Source organism: Mobula hypostoma, chromosome 26 (assembly GCF_963921235.1).
Source record: "Mobula hypostoma chromosome 26, sMobHyp1.1, whole genome shotgun sequence".
Lineage (NCBI taxonomy): Eukaryota > Metazoa > Chordata > Chondrichthyes > Myliobatiformes > Myliobatidae > Mobula > Mobula hypostoma.
In genome coordinates this window covers 4,169,310-4,189,847 of record NC_086122.1, presented here as the reverse complement: position 1 = coordinate 4,189,847, position 20,538 = coordinate 4,169,310, and the positions used below count along the sequence as shown (strand labels likewise).

Here is a 20,538-nt window from a genome sequence, read left to right as displayed (position 1 = left end):
CGTTGAGCCTTCTGTAGTCTTGGGCACCATGTGCAGCGGGGATGCCCACAGGCTGTCTGAGCGGCGTACGATTCCCATCTCTTCCATCTTACGGAACTCCTCCTTGGCGAGGTGGAGCTTGTCGGGTGGGAGCCTGTGAGCTCAGGCGTGCAGCTGCGGTCCTTGTGTGGGGATGTGGTGCTGCACACCGTGCTTGGGGTCGGCCGTGGAGAACTGCGGGGTGACTATGGAGGGGAATTCCGCCAACACCCTGGCGAATTCGTTACCCGGAGGGTCATGGAATCTAGATGGAGGGCTGGTAGCTTGGCTTCTCCGAGCTGAAAAGTCTGGAACGTCTCGGCGTGGACCAAACGCCGGCCTTTTAGGTCGACCAGAAGGCAGTTGGCTCGTAGGAAATCTGCCCCTAGTAGTGGCTGTGACACCATTACCAATGTGAAAGTCCAAGTGAAACGGCTGGACCTGAAATGCAGTGAGATAGTTCGCGGGCTGTACGTCCGAATACTGGTGCGATTTGCAGCGGTGCATTCAGATCCTGGGACCGCGTTACGAGTGTCCATGTTCAGGGGGCGGGGGAGTATGCTGACTTCGGCCCCAGTGTCTACCAGGAAGCGCTGCCCGGAGTGTCGGTCCCAGAGGTACAGGAGGCTGTCTCAGTGGCCAGCCGTCATAGCCATTAGCGACGGCTGGCCCCGGCGTTTCCCGGAAAAGCACATGGTGGACAAACAGCGCCTGTTTCCCAACTTTCGTCTTTTTCCCCCTTGGGTCTCGACGGCTTCGGTTGCGGGGCCCGGGCTTTGGGCCGCACGATTGTGGCTAGGCCAATGGAGGCTGCTCTATGTTTCTCGCTCTGCCAAAGGACGTCTGCTTTAGCCGTGACCCTGCGTGGGTCGCTGAAATCCTCACTCGCGAGGAGGAGGCGAATGTCCTCTGGCATTTGCTCAAGGAACAACTGTTCAAATAAAAGGCACGGCTTATGGCTGTCCATGAGCGCCAGCATATCATTCATGAGCTCAGATGGCGTGTGGTCGCCCAGGCTGTCCATGTGTAGGAGCCGCGCGGCCCCTTCACAGCGGGAGAGTCCAAAGGTACAGATCAGGAGTGCCTTAAGCTCAGGGCACCTGTCCTCCATTGGAGGACAGCGTAGGAAGTCGATGATCCGGCCTGCCGTCTCCTGGTCGAGCGCGCAGACCACGTAGTAGTACCGCGTGGTGTCGGCCGTAATGTCTCTGATATTGAACTGAGGCCCAGCCTGCTCGAACCAAACTTGGGGCTGAGTGGCCCAGAAAGTTGGGTGCTTCAGAGAGACCACGCTGTGCGAGTCGCTCAAACTCATGGTTGGTCGTTGAGTCGCCGGCTCCAGATGCCGTCTGGAACGTCGGGGTCACCAATGTAGTCGCGCACAAACGTGCTACTAAAGAAACACACGGAGGCAGAGAGAGCTGAACTCAGAATGCCTTTACTGATTCAAAAACACACGCTTAAATCTCCCCTCCCGTGGGCCCCTGTGACCCGCGGGGCAGACTGTCCCTGGAAGGTCTGCCCTGAGCGGGTAGTTCCAAATGTGCTACCGCGTCTGCCCGCGGCTCCCGATGGTGGTTTGAGTCCCGCGTGTGCGGGCTGCCACAGCCTCTTATCTTGTTACGCAGCCAGCCTCCTGTGCAGCATCTTGTCAGAGGCCTTCCAATCCCATGTCACCTCTTTCTAAGGATTTGATTTCATTCTTTTTGTACCAACAGAGCCACCCCACCTCGTCTGCCAACCTACCTGTCCTTTCAATTTAATACTAAGCTCCCAAATATGATCTTCTTTCAGCCACAGCTCAGTGATAGCCACAACATCAAAGCTGCCAATTACTAACTGTTATTTTGTATACAGCATGCATTCAAATATAACACCTTCAGACTGTATTCATCACCCTTGTTAGTTTTGCCCCCATGTTACCAGAAGTTAGGTTTAGGGCTTAGGGTTCAGTGGGGCCCAGATGTGGTCGAAGAGAGTAGAGAGCGATTGGTTATGATAGGAGGGGGGATGGGGATTCCTAGAATCATAGACACGTGCAGCACTGAAACAAGACTTTTGGGCTGTAGTTAAGTACCTAACTCCACCACCTCTCTCTGTGTGAAAAACCTACCTTCAGGTCTGCCTTAAATGTATCCCCTCTCACCTTAAAACTGTGTCCATTAGTTTGAGGCTCCTCTCCTTTGGGGAAAAAAGGATTCTGATTGTCCACTTCTAATACCTCTAATAATTTTACAGATCTCTATAAGGTAACTCCTTAGCCTCCTATACAACCTGCTCAATCTCTGCTTATAATTACAGCCTCCATTCCACACAACATCCCAGTGAATATCTTCTGTGTTCTCTCTATCACTTGTACATCTTCCTTGGAACGTGGTAGCTAAATCTGAGGAGGGAGGCACTCTCACAATGTTGAAGCATTTAGATTTCAGGATGAACACTTGAACTGCCAAGGCATAGAAGGCAAAGGACCAAGCATTGGTTTGTACAATTGGATGGATAGGTACTTGATGGTCAGGAAGATTATGATGGGCTGAATGACCTGTAGGATTCCATGGTTTTATGTATACAGACCAGCACTGGGAGACAAGCAGCACTCGAAATACAAGCTCATAAACACAGGTAGGCCATTTACAGACCCATGGAAAGAGGCTGTGGGATTGTGGGCAATGATATTTGGGCTCAGCTGACCCTTGCACTGGGCACATAGACAGTTTGCATCTCTACAGAAATATTCCAAGTATTTACTCACCGGCTCTCCTGGTTTCCCCACACTGCCATCCTTACCCTGAAAGTAAGAACGTTTAAACCTGAGTTATTTAAACCTTCACCCCCGCCATGGACGGTCCCAAGCCTGGCCGTGAAAGGAGGATTGGAGATGGGGCTAGCAACCCCATCCCGTAAAAACCCAGAGCCTCAGAAACGCCAACAGATGCTCCAAAGACCTCATCCCTGGGGGTGGGGAAGGATCTTTGCCGAGAAGACGAAAGATGGATTACACCTGGGGACAACTGGAAAAATTGGACCAGGACAGAGTACTCTTGCAGCTGCTCTCGGCAGTCTCTGTCCCAGTGGAAGATGATGGGCTTCAGAAGAAGAAGAAAAAGAACAACCTGGACGTTCACTCTGCAGCAGCAAGAGTTTTCACACAAGAAACTTCCACAGAAGAGTCCCAGTTAGCACTGTCTCTGGCAGAAGGAGAGGCAGGAAATCGAGCAAACAAGAGACGGGAATAACACAGACAGGGAGAGGGAGAGGTACAGAGAAACAGACAGCCAGACACGCAGGTGGAGCACACCTAACGAGGGGAGAGGGTGAGAGTAAGAGAGAGGGGGGGAGGGGGAGAGGGAGGAGAGGGGGGAGAGGGGGGAGGGGGGGAGAGGGAAGGGGGAGGGGAGGGGGGAGAGGGGGGAGAGGGGGAGAGGGGGGGGAGGGGGGAGAGGGGGGGAGGGGGAGGGGGGAGGGGGAGAGGGGGGAGAGGGGGAGAGGGGGGAGAGGGGGGAGGGGGGAGGGGGGAGGGGGGAGGGGGGAGGGGGGAGAGGGGAGGGGGAGGGGGAGGGGGAGGGGGAGGGGGAGGGGGAGGGGGAGGGGGAGGGGGAAGGGGGAGGGGGAGGGGGAGGGGGAGGGAGAAAGGGGGAGAGAGAAAGGGGGAGAGAGAAAGGGGGAGAGAGAAAGGGGGAGAGAGAAAGGGGGAGAGAGAAAGGGGGAGAGAGAAAGGGGGAGAGAGAAAGGGGAGAGAGAAAGGGGAGAGAGAAAGGGGGAGAGAGAAAGGGGGAGAGAGAAAGGGGAGAGAGAAAGGGGAGAGAGAAAGGGGAGAGAGAAAGGGGAGAGAGAAAGGGGAGAGAGAAAGGGGAGAGAGAAAGGGGAGAGAGAAAGGGGAGAGAGAAAGGGGAGAGAGAAAGGGGGAGAGAGAAAGGGGGAGAGAGAAAGGGGGAGAGAGAAAGGGGGAGAGAGAAAGGGGGAGAGAGAAAGGGGGAGAGAGAAAGGGGGAGAGAGAAAGGGGGAGAAAGGGGGAGAGAGAAAGGGGGAGAGAGAAAGGGGGAGAGGGGAGAGAGGGAAAGAAGGGAGAAAGAGGAGTAAGAGAAGGGTAGAGAGAGGGAAGAAGGAAGGAAGAGGACGAGTGAGAGAGAGGACATGTTAACAACTTCCCCTCATCCAACCACCACATAACACCACTCATTCGCCCTCCCACGTAAGACAGCCCTAACCCCTCTCAGTACCACTCATGTGCACTTCTCCAGGGGTCTTGCCTTTGAAATCCTGACCCAGGTTCCCATCACTCTGTACCTCACTATGTGAAGTTCTCCAGTCCTATCTCCAGCTCTGACATTGGAGCACACATCATCCCACAGCTCCTGCCCCCAACATTCCAAACCATTCATGTATCGGCAAGGGTTTGCCACTGAAACATTAACTTTATTTCTCTTTCCACAGAGTTGATTTGCCTCGCTGAGTGTTTCCCGGTAACTTTTCATTAAAACCTGCCGGAAAATCTCCTGGTATAGTTTGTTCTCCAGACCCATTTGAAAAGTCCACTGTGGAACTCTCAGAGGTGGCTGATGGACTGACAGTTCTGAGGGGTGGGTAAACAGTGTTCTTGGTCTCAGGAGAACACTGTGTCAATGGCAGAAGGTAATCACCTTCCACAAACTGCCCACGCACGCACCCGCCCCAGACACCCACTCCCCATTGGTTCCCACACTGGCATCATCAGCTACCCCAGAGCCCACAAACTGCAAAAGTGAGTCATCCCCTACCCCGAAACACCACCTGAGAAGATGAACACAAGTTGATGTGAACTCACCGGCAGGCCAGGCTGTCCGACTCCAGGGGGTCCCCTCTGCCCCTGTTGAATATAAAGAGAGCAAATTGTTAATTCACTAGTCACATTCAGCTGAGGTCAGCACAGAGATCCTTCAAACGTCACATGACATGACACCCTCACACTCACCTTCTCTCCCTTCAGACCCGGACTGCCCGCCTGTCCTTGCAGACCTGGCAGACCCTATGGCAATGGAAAAACACACCAAAATGAGAGATTAGCACACACACTAAACACACAAATATGCACAATAAACACACACACACACCAAACACACATGGGATGGTAGTTTGCCTCCCAGGTGCCAGGATCCGGGATGTTTCTGAAGTGGGAAGGAGAACAGCCAGAGGTTGTGGTACATCCTGTCCGGTCTCAATGACTTATCCAACTTAATGCGAAGTACTCCAGGCTACTGTGGAAGGCGAGGGAGGAGATTGCTGAGCCTCTGGCGGTGATCCTTGCATCATCAGTGGGGACAGAAAAGGTTCCATAGAACCATAGAACATTACAGCACAGAAACAGGCCTTTTGGCCCTTTTTGGCTGTGCCAAACCATTTTTCTGCCTAGTTCCACTGACCTGCACCTGGACCATATCCCTCCATACACCTCTCATCCATGTACCTGTCCAAGTTTTTCTTAAATGTTAAAAGTGAGCCCGCATTTACCACTTCATCTGGCAGCTCATTCCACACTCCCACCACTCTGTGTGAAGAAGCCCCCCCCCCAAATGTTCCTTTTAAACTTTTCCCCCTTCATCCTTAACCTATGTCCTCTGTTTTTTTTTCTCCCCTAGCCTCAGTGGAAAAAGCCTGCTTGTATTAACTCTATCTATACCCATCATAATTTTATATACCTCTATCAAACCTCCCCTCATTCTTCTATGCTCCAGGGAATAAAGTCCAAACCTATTCAACCTTTCTCTGCAACTGAGTTTCTCAAGTCCCGGCAACATCCTTGTAACCCTTCTCTGCACTCTTTCAAACTTATCAAAATCCTTCCTGTATTTTGTTGACCAAAACTGCACACAATGTAATCCTCCGGAGGATTGGAGGGTTGCGGATGTTGTTCCCTTATTCAAGAAAGGGAGTAGAGATAGCCCAGGAAATTATAGACCAGTCAGTCTTACTTCAGTGCTTGGTAAGTTGATACAGAAGTTCCTGAGAGGCAGGATTTATGAACATTTGGAGAGGCATAATATGATTAGGAATAGTCAGCATGGCTTTGTCACAGGCAGGTCGTGCCTTATGAGCCTGATTGAATTTTTGGGGATGTGACTAAACATGTTGATGAAGGTAGAGCAGTAGATGTAGTGCAGATGGATTTCAGCAAGGCATTTGATAAGGTACCCCATGCAAAGCTTATTGAGAAAGTAAGGAGGCATAGAATCCAAGGGGACATTGCTTTGTGGACCCAGAATTGGCTTGCCTACAGAAGGCAAAGAGTGGTTGTAGACAGGTCATATTCTGCATGTAGGTCAATGACCAGTGGTGTGCCTCAGGGATCTGGGGCTTAGGTGGAAATGGACGAGGCAAAGAGGGTTTGGTATTCATTTTTTTTGTTATTTGAGGAGAGGGGAAGTATGAGTGTGAGGGCAGCTTGTTGTTCTCAGTGCCGGATGTGGGAGGTCCTGGAGTCTCCAGGCCTCCCGGACGTCCACATCTGCGCCAGGTGCGCCGAGATGCAGCTCATAAGAGACCGCATTAGGGAACTGGAGCTGCAGCTCGATGACCTTTGTCTTGTCAGGGAGAGTGAGGAGTTGACAGAGAAGAGTTACAGGCAGGTGGTCACATCGGGGCCACAGGAGTCAGACAAGTGGGTCACGGCTTGGAGGGGGAAAAGTAAGAGTCAGGTAATAGAGAGTACCCCAGTGGTTGTGCCCCTTGACAATAGGTACTCCTGTTTGAGTACTGTTGTGGGGGGACAGCTTACCTGGGGGAAGCGACAGTGGCCGTGCCTCCGGCACAGAGTCCGGCCCTGTAGCTCAGAAGGGTAGGGAAAGGAAGAGGAGAGCAGTAGTAATAGGGGACTCGATAGTAAGGGGGTCAGATAGGTGATTCTGTGGACGCAGATGGTAGTTTGCCTCCCTTGTGCCAGGGTCCAGGATATTTCTGATCGCATCCAAGATATCCTGAAGTGGGAGGGAGAGGAGTCGGAGGTTGTGGTACATATAGGTATCAATGACATAAGTAGGAAAAGGGGAGAGGTCCTGAAAGGAGAATATAGGGAGTTAGGAAAGGAGTTGAGAAAAAGGACCGCAAAGGTAGTAATCTCGGGATTACTGCCTGTGCCACGTGACAGTGAGAGTAGGAATGCAATGAGGTGGAGGATAAATACGTGGCTGAGGGATTGGAGCAGGGGGCAGGGATTCAAGTTTTTGGATCATTGGGACCTCTTTTGGTGCAGGTGTGACCTGTACAAAGAGGACAGGTTGCACTTGAATCCTAGGGGGACCAATATCCTGGCGGGGAGATTTGCGAGAGCTACTGAGGTGACTTTAAACTAGAATAGTTGGGGGGTGGGAATCAAATTAAAGAGACTAGGAGAGAGGAGGTTAGTTCACAAATAGAGAAAGCTAGTAGACAGTGAGTGAGGGAGGATAGGCAGAGGACAGAGATCGGGAGGACTCAGACCAAAGATGTAGGGGACAAGGAAGATAAAAAAGTTGTTTGCTCCATTAAGGATAAAAAGAGAGTAAGAGGTGGCGAGTTTCTTAAATGCATCTATTTTAATGCTAAGAGCATTGTAAGAAAGGTGGATGAGCTTAGAGCATGGATTGATATCTGGAAATATGATGTTGTAGCTATTAGTGAAATGTGGTTGCAGGAGGGGTGTGATTGGCACTAAATATTCCAGGATTTTGTTGCTTCAGGTGTGATAGAATTGGAGGGGCAAGAGGGAGAGGTGTTGCATTGCTTGTCAGAGAAAATATAACTGGCGAGATAGATTAGTGACTCGTCCAGGGAGGCTATTTGGGTGGAATTGAGGAATAGGAAAGGTGTAGTGACGCTTATAGCAGTGGAACCTGGGCCTTAGCACTCAGATCTGCAGCTGGATCTTCAACTTCCTCACACACAAGACCCAGGCTGTAAAAATAGGGGACAAGCTCTCCTCTACAATCACTCTGAGCACCGGTGCCCCACAAGGCTGTGTACTCAGCCCCCTGCTGTACTCTCTGTCCACCCATGATTGTGTAGTCAAGTTTCCATCAAACTCAATATACAAGTTTGCTGATGACACAACAATTGTAGGCCGTATCTCCGGTAATGCTGAGTTTGAGTACAGAGAGGAAATTAAGAACCTGGTAGCATGGTGCGAAGACAGTAACCTATCCCTCAACGTCAGCAAGACGAAGGAATTGATTGTTGACTTCAGAAGGAGTAGTGGACCGCACGACCCAATTTACACCGGTGGTGCGCAAGTGGAACAGGTCAAAAGTCTTAAGTTCCTCGGGGTCAATATCACAAATGACCTGACTTGGTCCAACCAAGCAGAGTTCACTGCCAAGGAGGCCCACCAGCGCCTTTACTTCCTGAGAAAACTAAAGAAATTTGACCTGTCCCCTAAAACCCTCACTAATTTTTATACATGCACCGTAGAAAGCATTCTTCTGGGGTGCATCACAACCTGGTATGGAAGTTGTCCTGTCCAAGACCAAAAGAAGCTGCGGAAGACTGTGAACATGGTGCAGCACATCACATCACAGAAACCAATCTTCCGTCCGTGGACTCACTTTACACCGCATGCTGTCGGAGAAGTGCTGCCAGGATAATTAAGGACACGACCCACCCAGCCAACAGACTTTCTGTCCCTCTTCCCTCCAGGAGAAGGTTCAGGAGTTTGAAGACTCGTACGGCCAGATTTGGGAACAGCTTCTTTCCAACTGTGATAAGACTGCTGAATGGATCCTGAACCGGATCTAAGCCGCACCCTCCAAATATCCGGACCTGCCTCTCGGTTTTTTTGCACTACCTTACTTCCCATTTTTCTATTTTCTATTTATGATTTATAATTTAAATTTTTAATATTTACTAATTTTAACTATTTTTAATATTTAATATTTGTAATCCAGGGTGAGTGAAGCGCAGATTCAAATATCGCTATGATCACTGTACGTTCTAGAACTAATTGTTTGGTGACAATAAAGTATAAAGTATTATCGACAACCTATTGGGGACCGAGAACTGAAGGAGCAAATTTGTAAGGAGATAGCAGATATTTGTAGTAAGCACAAGGTTGTGATTGTGGAAGATTTTAATTTTCCACAAATAGACTGGGAACCCATTCTGTAAAAGGGCTGGATAGTTTGGAGTTTGTCAAATGTGTGCAAGATAGCTTTTTGCAGCAATACATAGAGATACCAACTAGAGAAGGGGCAGTGTTGGATCTCCTGTTAGGGAATGAGATAGGTCAGGTGACGGAGGTATATGTTGGAGAGCAGTTCGGGTCCAGTGATCACAATACCATTAGTTTCAATATAATTATGAAGGATACGACTGGACACAGGGTTGAGATTTTTGACTGAAGAAAGGCTAACTTTGAGGAGATGTGAAAGGATTTAGAAGGAGTGGATTGGGACAATTTGTTTTATGGGAAGGATGTAATAGCGAAATGGAGGTCACTTAAAGGTGAAATTTTGAGGGTACAGGATCTTTATGTTCCTGTTAGGTTGAAAGGAAAGGTTAAAAGTTTGAGAGAGCCATGGCTTTCAAGGGATATAGGAAACTTGGTTCAGAAAAAGGGGGATTTACAATAAATATAGGCAGCTTGGAGTTAATGAGGTGCTCGAGGAATATAAAGCATGTAAAAAGAATCTTAAGAAAGAAATTAGAAAAGCTAAAAGAAGATATGAGGCAGCTTTAGCAAGTAAGGTGAAAATGAATCCAAAGGGTTTCTACAGTTATATAAATAGCAAAAGGATAGTGAGGGATAAAATTGGTCCCTTAGAGAATCAGAGTGGACGGCTATGTGCGGAGCCAAAAGAGATGGGGGAGATTTTGAACAATTTCTTTTCTTTGGTGTTCATTAAGGAGAAGGACATTGAATTGTATAAGGTAAAGGAAACAAGAAGGGTAGTTATGGAAAGTATGATGATTAAAGAAGAGAAAGTACTGGCACTTTTAGGGAATATAAAAGTGGATAAGTCTCCAGGTCCTGACAGGATATTCCCTACCCCTTGAGGGAAGTTAGTGTGGAAATAGCAGGGGCTCTGACAGAAATATTTCAAATGTCATTAGAAACAGGGATGGTACCGGATGATTGGCATATTTCTCAAGTGGTTCCATTGTTTAAAAAGGGTTCTAGGAGTAAACCTAGCAATTATCGGCCTGTGAGTTTGACGTCAGTGGTGGGTAAATTGATGGAAAGTATTCTTAGAGATGGTATATATAATTATCTGGATAGACAGGGTCTGATTAGGAACAGTCAACATGGATTTGCGCAGGGAAGGTCATGTTTGACAAATCTTATTGAATTTTTTGATGAGGTTACTAGGAAAGTTGATGAGGGTAAAACGGTGGATGTTGTCTATATGGACTTCAGTAAGGCCTTTGACAAGGTTCCACATGGAAGCTTAATTAGGAAGGTTCAATCGTTAGGCATTCATATCGAAGTAGTAAAATGGATTTAGCAATGGCTGGATGGGAGACGCCAGAGAGTAGTGGTGGATAACTGTATGTCAGATTGGATGACAGTGTGTTGCAGTGTGCCTCAGGGATCTGTACTGGGTCCAATGTTGTTTGTCACATATATTAATGATCTGGATGATGGGGTGATAAATTGGATTAGTAAGTATTGTCATGTGTGACACCAAGCAGAGTTACCGAACGGATGATGCTAATGAGAGAGATAAGAAAGACAATGGAGAAACATTCAAAATACTAATAAGAGAGAAGACAGGGATTAACAGGAAAGAAACACAATTCAGATATTGACAGACCGGTTGCTTTGAACCTGAACTGTTTGAAGTTTGATGGACAGGGGGATAAAAGGAGCAGGTTTGCTAAGGCACGAGACACACCACGAGACCCTGGAAAGAGCAGTGTGCCCCCACAAGCTGGTGAAAGTTTGGAGGACAGGTTCGCAGGAACCGACCAGAGGCTCACAGGGTGTAAAGGTACGATCGGTGGGAAACTGGGGTGTGTGTCCACCTCTGCCTGGGTGCCGGGTTCACCGCGGAAGAATGATCGTATCCAGAACGGAGGGGGTCACAGTCGGTGGCCACAGCGGGATTAGAAGATATCAAAAGGTCTGCCCGAAACCAACTGCGAAGACATCAAAAGGTCTGCCTGAAACCAAATTGCATCTCTCTCTCTCTCCCTCTCTCCAATGGTATGACAACAGCGATTACTGCGAACTGCACTAAACTGAACTGAACTCTGCTTCACTTAAGACTGATCATTTTACCCCTAGACTGCGATAGAGCTTGGTTGATTCCTATTACCCTAGTTCTGTGTATATGTGTGTATTATCATTGCTAATTTGTTACATTTATATCCTTACGATTAGTGTACTGTATTACTTATTTCTTTAATAAAACTTTATTAGTTCCTAGTAATCCAGACTTCAACGAGTGTTCCATTTCTGCTGGTTTGGCAACCCAGTTACGGGGTACGTAACATAAGTAGGTATCTTGTCCGGGATTTTGAACGCCAAAATTTGGGACTGGTTAAATTGATTGGGTTAGAATTCCCGAAAGGAAAAAAAAGGCAAACAGCAGAACCGCCGGAAAAGCCAGGAAGTAAGTCAGGAAGTAGTGAGAAGGATAAGGAAGACAGGAGGCAGTTTGGTAGGAAGTCTCCTGGGGTCGTATGCTATAATTGTGGGAAAGCCGGTCACATTGCGTCCAGGTGTTTCGTCCCAAAGAAGGAGACGGGGAAAGGAAAAATGACGACTCTGACTGGCTGTATTGAGCTGGCAAACAAACCGCTAGGGGAGAAGAGGTCTGATAGAGTTCAGGAAGGGCGTGAGAAGTTTATTTCGGCCGGATTGGTGTCAGTGAAGGAGAGGTCAAACCCAGTTCCAGTACGGATCTGGAGAGACACTAGGGCTTGTCAGTCATTGATCTTAACGAGGGTGTTAGACTTTAGTTCAGAGACCGAGACTGGGGAGATCAGTGTGATAAAAGGCATTGGGAAAGGGACTGAAGCAGTACCTTTGCACCAGATACAACTAAAAAGCAACTTGGTCTCCGGACCGGTCACGATAGGGGTGAGGCTCGAACTACCAATGGAAGACGTGGAGGTCTTACTCGGTAATGACCCTGCAGGCGGAGATGTGTACCCAGCAGTAAAACTGACAAGCCAGCCTGCCAGGACTGAGGACCCGCCCATGGACTCACAGGTTTATCCCGTTTGAGCAGTAACTCGGCGCATGTCTAGAAAGGCTGCCGAAGCGAATGTGGATTTAGCTGAGACGTTTTTACCAGCCTTGTACCAGGAGGGGTTAGAAAGTGAGAAGAAGGAGCATAGTGGAGTGGAAGGAAGTGAGGGAGTTGAGGTAGATTTATCATTAGCAAGGAAGGAATTTATACAGGCACAGGAATGAGACGAGGAGCTGATGGTTTTGACGGAGACAGCTCTCTCCGAAGCAGAAATGAAAAGGGAACCAATGGGCTATTATGTGAAGGAGGGAGTACTGATGAGGAAGTGGAGTCCAAGTACCGTGCCGGCAGATGAGGAGTGGGGGGTGGTATACCAGGTGGTAGTGCCGAAAATTTATAGGGACGAGATTTTTAACCTGGCCCACAACATACTCCTCGGTGAACATTTTGGGGTAAGGAAAACAGTTGATAGAATTATGAAAGTGTTTTACTGGCCGAACATGAGGAAGGATATTATTGAGTATTGTAAACGTGAGCCGACGTAGTTAGAGCCGATTAATATGTTAAAAGCTTACCACGATCATAAAGCCGATCTAGTTGGTGTTATCATGAAAATTAATGAGGCTGGGGTGCCAAATGATAAGGGGAAAACCCATCTTGAAAAGATAAATATGGTGCCGACCAGATTGGAGAACTCTATTGTTTTGGCCAACTTTGCTGATAAGGTCTCTCACTTAACCCCCGAACAGAGCGAGCCGCTGATAAAGCTAATTAACCGGCATGCAGATGTATGTCCGGATGTCCCGAGACGATGTAAAGGGTCGGTACATGATGTTGTTGTTACATCAGATCAGCCTATTAAGCAACACCCCTATAGGATGAACTTGGAGAAGGGCAAGCTAGTGGAGAAAGAAATTGAACACATGCTAGCCACAGGTATTATTAGGCCATCCAAATCGGAATGGGCGTCTCCCGGTGTGGTTGTCCCGAAAGTCGATGGGAGCATACCTAGTTGGCCAAAACAATAGAGTTCTCCAATCTGGTCGGCACCATATTTATCTTTTCAAGATGGGTTTGTAATCTGTACAGATTAAAGAAAAGTGAATGCCATCACTAAAACTGATGCTTACCCCATCCCAAGGGTAGACGATTGCATCGATAAAGTGGGGAGAGCTAAGTACATCACAAAGATCGATTTGTTGAAAGGGTACTGGTGCGTTCCTTTAACCGACCGGGCTAGAGAAATCTCAGCATTTGTCACTCCATCCGGGTTATACGAGTATAATGTTTTACCTTTTGGCATGAAAAACGCCCCAGAGACCTCCCAAAGGATTTTAAACGCAAACAACAGGAATTCTGCAGATGCTGGAAATTCAAGCAACACACATCAAAGTTGCCGGTGAACGCAGCAGGCCAAGCAGCATCTATAGGAAGAGGCGCAGTCAACGTTTCAGGACTTCGTGTAGTCCTGACGAAGGGTCTCGGCCTGAAACGTCGACTGCGCCTCTTCCTATAGATGCTGCTTGGCCTGCTGCGTTCACCAGCAACTTTGATGTGTGTTACCTCCCAAAGGATGATTAATTCAGTGATAAAAGGGTTAAAGAACGCAGAAGCGTATATTGATGATTTAGTGGTCTGGAGTGACACGTGAGAGGAGCACATTGTGGCAGTAGAGGAACTGTTTAAATGGCTGTCTGAAGCCAACCTGACAGTAAACCTTGCAAAAAGTGAGTTCGGTCACGCTAAGGTCACTTATCTGGGATATGTAGTAGGACAGAGGCAACTGGCACTGATGCAGACTAAGGTGCAGGCTATCTCTGAAGTTCCCATCCCGACAGACAAGAGAGCCCTAAGAAGGTTCGTGGAGATGGTGGGGTACTATCGGAGGTTTTGCAAAAACCTAAGCTCTTGCCGAAGAATGCGAAGTTTGTGTGGAACGACCTTTGTCAACAAGCCTTCGAGAGTCTGAAGGCGATTCTGTGTCACCACCCTGTATTGAATGCGCCTGACTTTTCAAAACCCTTCTCCCTAGCAACAGATGCTAGCGACGAAGCGGCCGGGGCGGTGCTGTTGCAACAGACAAAGAGGAAATTGAACACCCAGTGGCTTATTTTACTAAGTTTAATGTCCATCAGAGAAATTATTCCACTGTGGAGAAGGAATTACTGGCAATCATACTGGCATTACAACATTTTGAGGTTTGTATTTGTCCGGCATGGAAACCACTGATAGTTCACACTGATCACAATCCATTAGTGTTATTGGCCACAATGAAGGATAAAAGCAAACGCTTACTAAGTTGGAGCCTGGTCTTACAGGAATTTGATATTAAGATAAAACATATAAAAGGAACGGACAATGTGATTACTGATTGTCTGTCAAGGTGTTAAAACTTAAAGTTCTCTGTATTAGCCGAATAGCTGATGACTACCTGTATATTAGTGTGTATCTTATGTGCATTCATGCCCATAATTTTTACCCCGGTAAAAATCCTTTTAAGGGTGGGGGTGTCATGTGTAACGTGAAGCAGAGTTACCGGACGGATGATGCTAATGAGAGAGATAAGAAAGACAATGGAGAAACATTCAAAATACTAATAAGAGAGAAGAGAGGGATTAACAGGAAAGAAACACAATTCAGATATTGACAGACCAGTTGCTTTGAACCTGAACTGTTTGAAGTTTAACGGACAGGGGGATAAAAGGAGCAGGTTTGCTAAGGCACGAGACACACAACAAGAACCTGGAAAGAGCAGTGTGCCCCCACAAATTGGTGGAAGTTTGGAGGACCGGTTCGTGGGAACCGATCAGAGGCTCACAGGGTGTAAAGGTACGATCGGTGGGAACCTGGGGTGTGTGTCCGCCCTTGCCTGGGTGCCGGGTTCACTGCGGAAGAACGATCGTATCTGGAACGGAGGAGTCACAATCGGTGGCCACAGCGGGATTAGAAGACATCAAAAGGTCTGCCTGAAACCAACTGCGAAGACATCAAAAGGTCTGCCTTAAACCAAATTTCATCTCTCTCTCTCTCTCTCTCTCTCCAATGGTACAACAACAGCGATTACTGCAAACTGCACTAAACTGAACTGAACTCTGCTTCACTTAAGACTAATCATTGTACCCCTAGACTGCGACAGAGCTTGGTTGATTCCTATTACCCTAGTTCTGTGTATATGTGTGTATTATCATTGCTAACCCGTTATATTTGTATCCTTACGATTAGAGTACTGTATTACTTATTTCTTTAATAAAACTTTATTAGTTCCTAATAATCCAGACTCCAATGAGCATTCCATTTCTGCTGGTTTGGCAACCCAGTTACGGTGTACGTAACAGTATGCAGATGATAAATAAGATAGGTGGCATTGTGGATAATGAAGTAGGTTTTCAAAGCTTGCAGAGAGATTTAGGCCAGTTAGAAGAGTAGGCTGAAAGATGGCAGATGGAGTTTAATGCTGAAAAATGTGAGGTGCTACATTTTGGTAGGACTAACCAAAATAGGACATACATGGTAAATGGTATGCTCTAGAACAGAGGGATCTAGGAATAATGGTGCATAGTTCCCTGAAGGTGGAATCTCATGTGGATAGGGTGGTGAAGAAAGCTTTTGGTATGCTGGCCTTTGTTAATCAGAGCATTGAGTATAGGAGTTGGGATGTAATGTTGAAAGTGTATAAGGCATTGGTAAGGCCAAATTAGGAGTATTGTGTACAGTTCTGGTCACCGAATTATAGGAAAGATGTCAACAAAATTGAGAGAGTACTGAGGAGGTTGACTAAAATGTTGCCTGGGTTTCATCTCCTAAGTTACAGAGTAAGATTGAACAAGTCAGGTCTTTATTCTTTGGAGTGTAGAAGTTTGAGAGGGGTCTTGATAGAGGTGTTTAAAATTATGAGGGGGATTGATAGAGTTGACATGGATAGGCTTTTTCCATTGAGAGTGGGGGAGATTCAAACAAGAGGACATGAGTTGACAGTTAAAGGGCAAAAGTTTAGGGGTAACATGAGGGGGAACTTCTTTACTCAGAGAGTGGTCGCTGTGTGGAACAAGCTTCCAGCAGAAGTGTTTGAGACAGGATCGATGTTGTCATTTAAAGTTCAATTGGATAGATATATGGACAGGAAGGGAATGGAGGGTCATGGACCGAGTGCAAGTCGGTGGGACTAGGTGAGAGTAGGAGTTCGGCATGGACTAGAAGGGCCGAGATGGCCTGTTTCTGTGCTGTAATTGTTATATGGTTATATGTTATATGGTTATATTGGACCCCTTCTTTTTACGATTTTCATAAATGACCTGGACGAGGAAGTGCAGGGAGAGGTTAGTAAATTTGCTGATGACACAAAGGTTGAGGGTGTTGTGGATAGTATGGGGGGCTGTCAGAGGTTACAGTGGGACATTGCTAGGATGCAAAATTGGGCTGAGAAGGGGCAAATGGAGTTCAACCCAGATAAGTGTGATGTGGTTCATTTTGATAGGTCAAATATAACAGTAGAATATCATATTAATGGTAAAGCTCTTGGCAGTATGGAGGATCAGAGGGATCTTGGGGTCCAAGTGTATAGGACACTCAAAGCTGCTACGCAGGTTGACTCTAAAGTTCAGAAGGCATAATGTGCATTGGCCTTCATCAACCGTGGGATTGAATTTAGGAGCCGAGAGACAATGTTGCAGCTATTTTGGACCCTGATCAGACACCACTTGGAGTACTGTGCTCACTTCTGGTCACCTCAATATAGGAAGGATGTGGAAACCATAGAAAGGGTGCAGAGGAGATTTTCAAGGAGGTTGCCTGGATTGGGGACCATGCCTTATGAGAATAGGTTGAGTGAACTCGGCCTTTTCTCCTTGGAGCAGCGGAGGATGAGAGGTGACCTGAGAGAGGTGTATAAGATGTATAAAGCATTGATCCCAAGACTGATGGCTAACAGAAGAGGGCACAGTTTTAAGGTGCTTGGAGGTGAGTACAGAGGAGATGTTAGGGAATGTTTTTGTATGGAGAGAGTGGTCAGTGCGTGGAATGGGCTGCCACCGACGGTGGTGAAGGCGGATACGATAGCGTCTTTTAAGAGACTCCTGGACAAGTACATAGAGCTTAGAAAAATAGAGGGCTAAGGGTAACCCTCGGTAATTTCTAAAGTAAGTACATGTTCATCACAGCATTGTGGGTCGAAGGGCCTGTATTGTGCTGTAGGATTTCTATGTTTCTATTCACTAAGCACACAAACACACACACTGAACATGTAACACACACTAAACACACAAACTCAGATACACACAAAGTCTAGCTTTATAACTGATATAACCAATATAACTGATGACTTACATGTCTTCCGGGTGTTCCTGTCCCAGGTGGTCCAGGATCGCCTCGAGGGCCTGGTTTCCCTGGAAGTCCAATCACGTCCTTGAAATCATCTGGAATTGTGGGGCAAACCTCACACTGATCTCCCTGTATAAGACAATCGGAACACCACAAATGAATCGGGAATGCTTCAGGCAACACACATCAAAGTTGCTGGTGAACGCAGCAGGCCAGGCAGCATCTCTAGGAAGAGGTGCAGTCGACGTTTCGGGCCGAGACCCTTGTTAGGACGAAGGGTCCCGGCCTGAAACGTCGACTGCACCTCTTCCTAGAGATGCTGCCTGGCCTGCTGCGTTCACCAGCAACTTTGATGTGTGTTGCTTGAATTTCCAGCATCTGCAGAATTCCTGTTCGGGAATGCTTCAGGACTGGATCCCTTGATCCAATCGGACTACTTGACGAATCAGGAATGAGGAACACACTGCAGGACGTTTGGACAAAAACAGATGGTGGCAGCAATATTAAGTGACCCGTGTCTGGCCAGCTGTGGATGTGTAGTGCGGTGTGGAAATAGAAGTACGGAGAGTGCCGATCAGCATCTCTCACATTCACCACGTGAACCATTTGTCTGTGTGTCCTCATCAACTATGCCAAACCGAAGGTGAGCAGGGCCACAGCCGAGGGAAGCTGAGAAGGATTAGTCAGGGAGAAACAGTGGAACAGTGAGGTCACAATGTTGTCCAGTAATTCCCACAGCTCACCACTAACCCTGACCACTGTACCCACAGCACCCTGGCTTCAAACCAGGGTGCAGGAAAGAAAAATGAGGGCAAGGACTGGTAGGGCACCAAGCAGTAATTCAACACTTTCTTCCCAACGATCCTCAGAACCAACTGATTCCAGTTAGTAGGATGAGGCAAGTGCAATCTGTTCAAATCAGGGATACCCACAGAAACTGAGAACCTGCTGGGATCAGGGACACCCGCAGAGGGTGAGAACCTGCTGGGATCAGGGACACCCGCAGAGGGTGAGAACCTGCTGGGATCAGGGACACCCGCAGAGGGTGAGAACCTGCTGGGATCAGGGACACCCGCAGAGGGTGAGAACCTGCTGGGATCAGGGACACCCGCAGAGGGTGAGAACCTGCTGGGATCAGGGACACCTGCAGATAGCAGGAATCTGCTGGCATTAGGGACACCCGCAGATATTGAGAACCAGAGATAGGGAACACCTGCTGAGAATAGCAATATTTGCTCAGACAAAGGGAACAAGAAATTGTTGACTCACCTTTTCGCCCTTTAGTCCGGGAGAACCTCGCAATCCTTGTTTTCCAGGGTTTCCTGGAATTCCTATGGCACCCGGCTCTCCTGTATCACCCTTTGGACCAGGATCACCCTGAACAAAGGAATTAAACATTTTCTCTGAGCGTTAATAAGGATTTACTCATTCTACCCCCAGTACCCCCCTACATGGTGAAGCAGCCCAGGACCCTCAGTGAATGGCCAGAGAAGGGCAGGAATTCACCTTACGCCAGGTTAGTAGCCTGTTTCCTCAGTAAGAAGAGAGAGAGACTGGTTCCTGATCTGGAAGAAGTTAGGTCACACCTCCCTCCACTGAACAGCCTTTCCTCACTCACCAGACAGGTCACTGGTGAGTGACCTGAGGTGGCATCTGTAGCTCCAGGGACAGTCAAGGTTTAGGTAGATCCCTCAGACAATCCCATCATTCCTGCTCCCACACCACACTACTCTTCACTGGTTGATGGCATACAAACCTGGTCCTCCAGCCCTAGCTCAGTAGTTTAACCCTTGCCATCATTCGTGAATTCCCAATTAATGCTTGCTGAGCTTGTAATTTGGATCCAGGGCCGTGAATATTTTTTTCCCAGAACCCCCAGTTATCTTCAGATAAAGACCATGAGCTTGTACTTTATTGGTTCCGAGTGACTCCCCAGTGTGTGGTAATTGCAGTGGGCTGTAGACCTCAGAGGTAGTGGTCCCCAACCATCCTCCCTGTATTCGCAACTGATGTAGAAACTTCATCCTTCAACAAAGCACAACACTATTACAGCACTGGCCGTAAGACCAGGGTTCAGTTCCTGCCACTGTCTGCAAAGAGTTTACACATGCTCCCTGTGACTGAGTGGGTTTCCTCTGGGTGTTCCTGTTTCCTCCCACAGTCCAAAGGTGTATGTGTAAGTTATGAGCATGTCAGAAACAGGGTAACACTTGTGGGCTGCCCAGCCCAATCTCACTGATTTGATTTGACATAAACAACAAATTTAATTGTATATTTTGATGTATGTGTGACAAATAAAGCTAATCAGCAGTCTTAAAAAATAGGGAGATATGAACTCTCTCTCTGAGCTCCCACTCAAACCTTCTCCACAATTTGATACAGATATTCAGCTGAGGTTGAGCAGGTTCTGGTCAAACATTCAGTAGTAGTAAGTTATTGGCTGAACATCTTTTAAGTCTTTTAAGAGACGCTTGGATAGGTACATGGAGCTTAGAAAAATACAGGGCTATGGGTAACCCTAGGTAGTTTCTAAAGTAAGTAGATGTTTGGCACAGCTGAAGAGCCTACATTGTGTTGTCGGTTTTCTGTGTTTCTATCACTATGATTTGGGTTCAACTCCTCCAGAGGTGAGTAGGGTTAGACAGATGATAGGAACCCGTGTGTGAACTTGTCCCTGAAAGAGAACCAGATAACATTAAACTGGTATCTTTTTTAGGACACTGGCCCAGAGGAGATTTTCACTGCGGTGGCCACTGTTCATCCCAGTGCAATGAGCCAGTGATGCTACTTTTAAACACAAGAGGTTCTGCAGAAGCTGGAAATCCTGAGGAACACACACAAAATGCTGTTGGAACTCAGTACACACAACTTCCCAGCCCCGTGGAGAAATAGTCCTCTCTCCATGGAATCACTGTTTTGTTGATGCTCACTTACCGGTCTGCCAGACTGTCCTCTGGATCCATCCTCGGGTACTTCCAAATGTGGGGGTGCAGCAGTGAGCTTCCCATGTGGAGCAGTGAGGCAAGGTCCACATCCTTCGCCCTGCATTGTGAAGAGAAAAGAA

At 47.6% G+C, this 20,538-nt stretch overlaps 1 protein-coding gene across 1 annotated transcript in view; it reads right to left on the bottom strand.

The window, feature by feature from the left end:
* Positions 1–20,538, bottom strand: part of col16a1 (collagen, type XVI, alpha 1) — a 414,952-nt gene that overhangs the window by 138,990 nt on the left and 255,424 nt on the right. Inside the window, exons 29-34 of the mRNA XM_063033604.1 lie at positions 20,409–20,516; positions 18,744–18,851; positions 17,481–17,603; positions 4,970–5,023; positions 4,823–4,864; positions 2,771–2,806 (exon numbers count right to left, since the gene is read on the bottom strand). Coding sequence (XP_062889674.1) covers positions 2,771–2,806; positions 4,823–4,864; positions 4,970–5,023; positions 17,481–17,603; positions 18,744–18,851; positions 20,409–20,516 — 471 coding nt within the window. The remainder of the gene's footprint in view (positions 1–2,770; positions 2,807–4,822; positions 4,865–4,969; positions 5,024–17,480; positions 17,604–18,743; positions 18,852–20,408; positions 20,517–20,538) is intronic.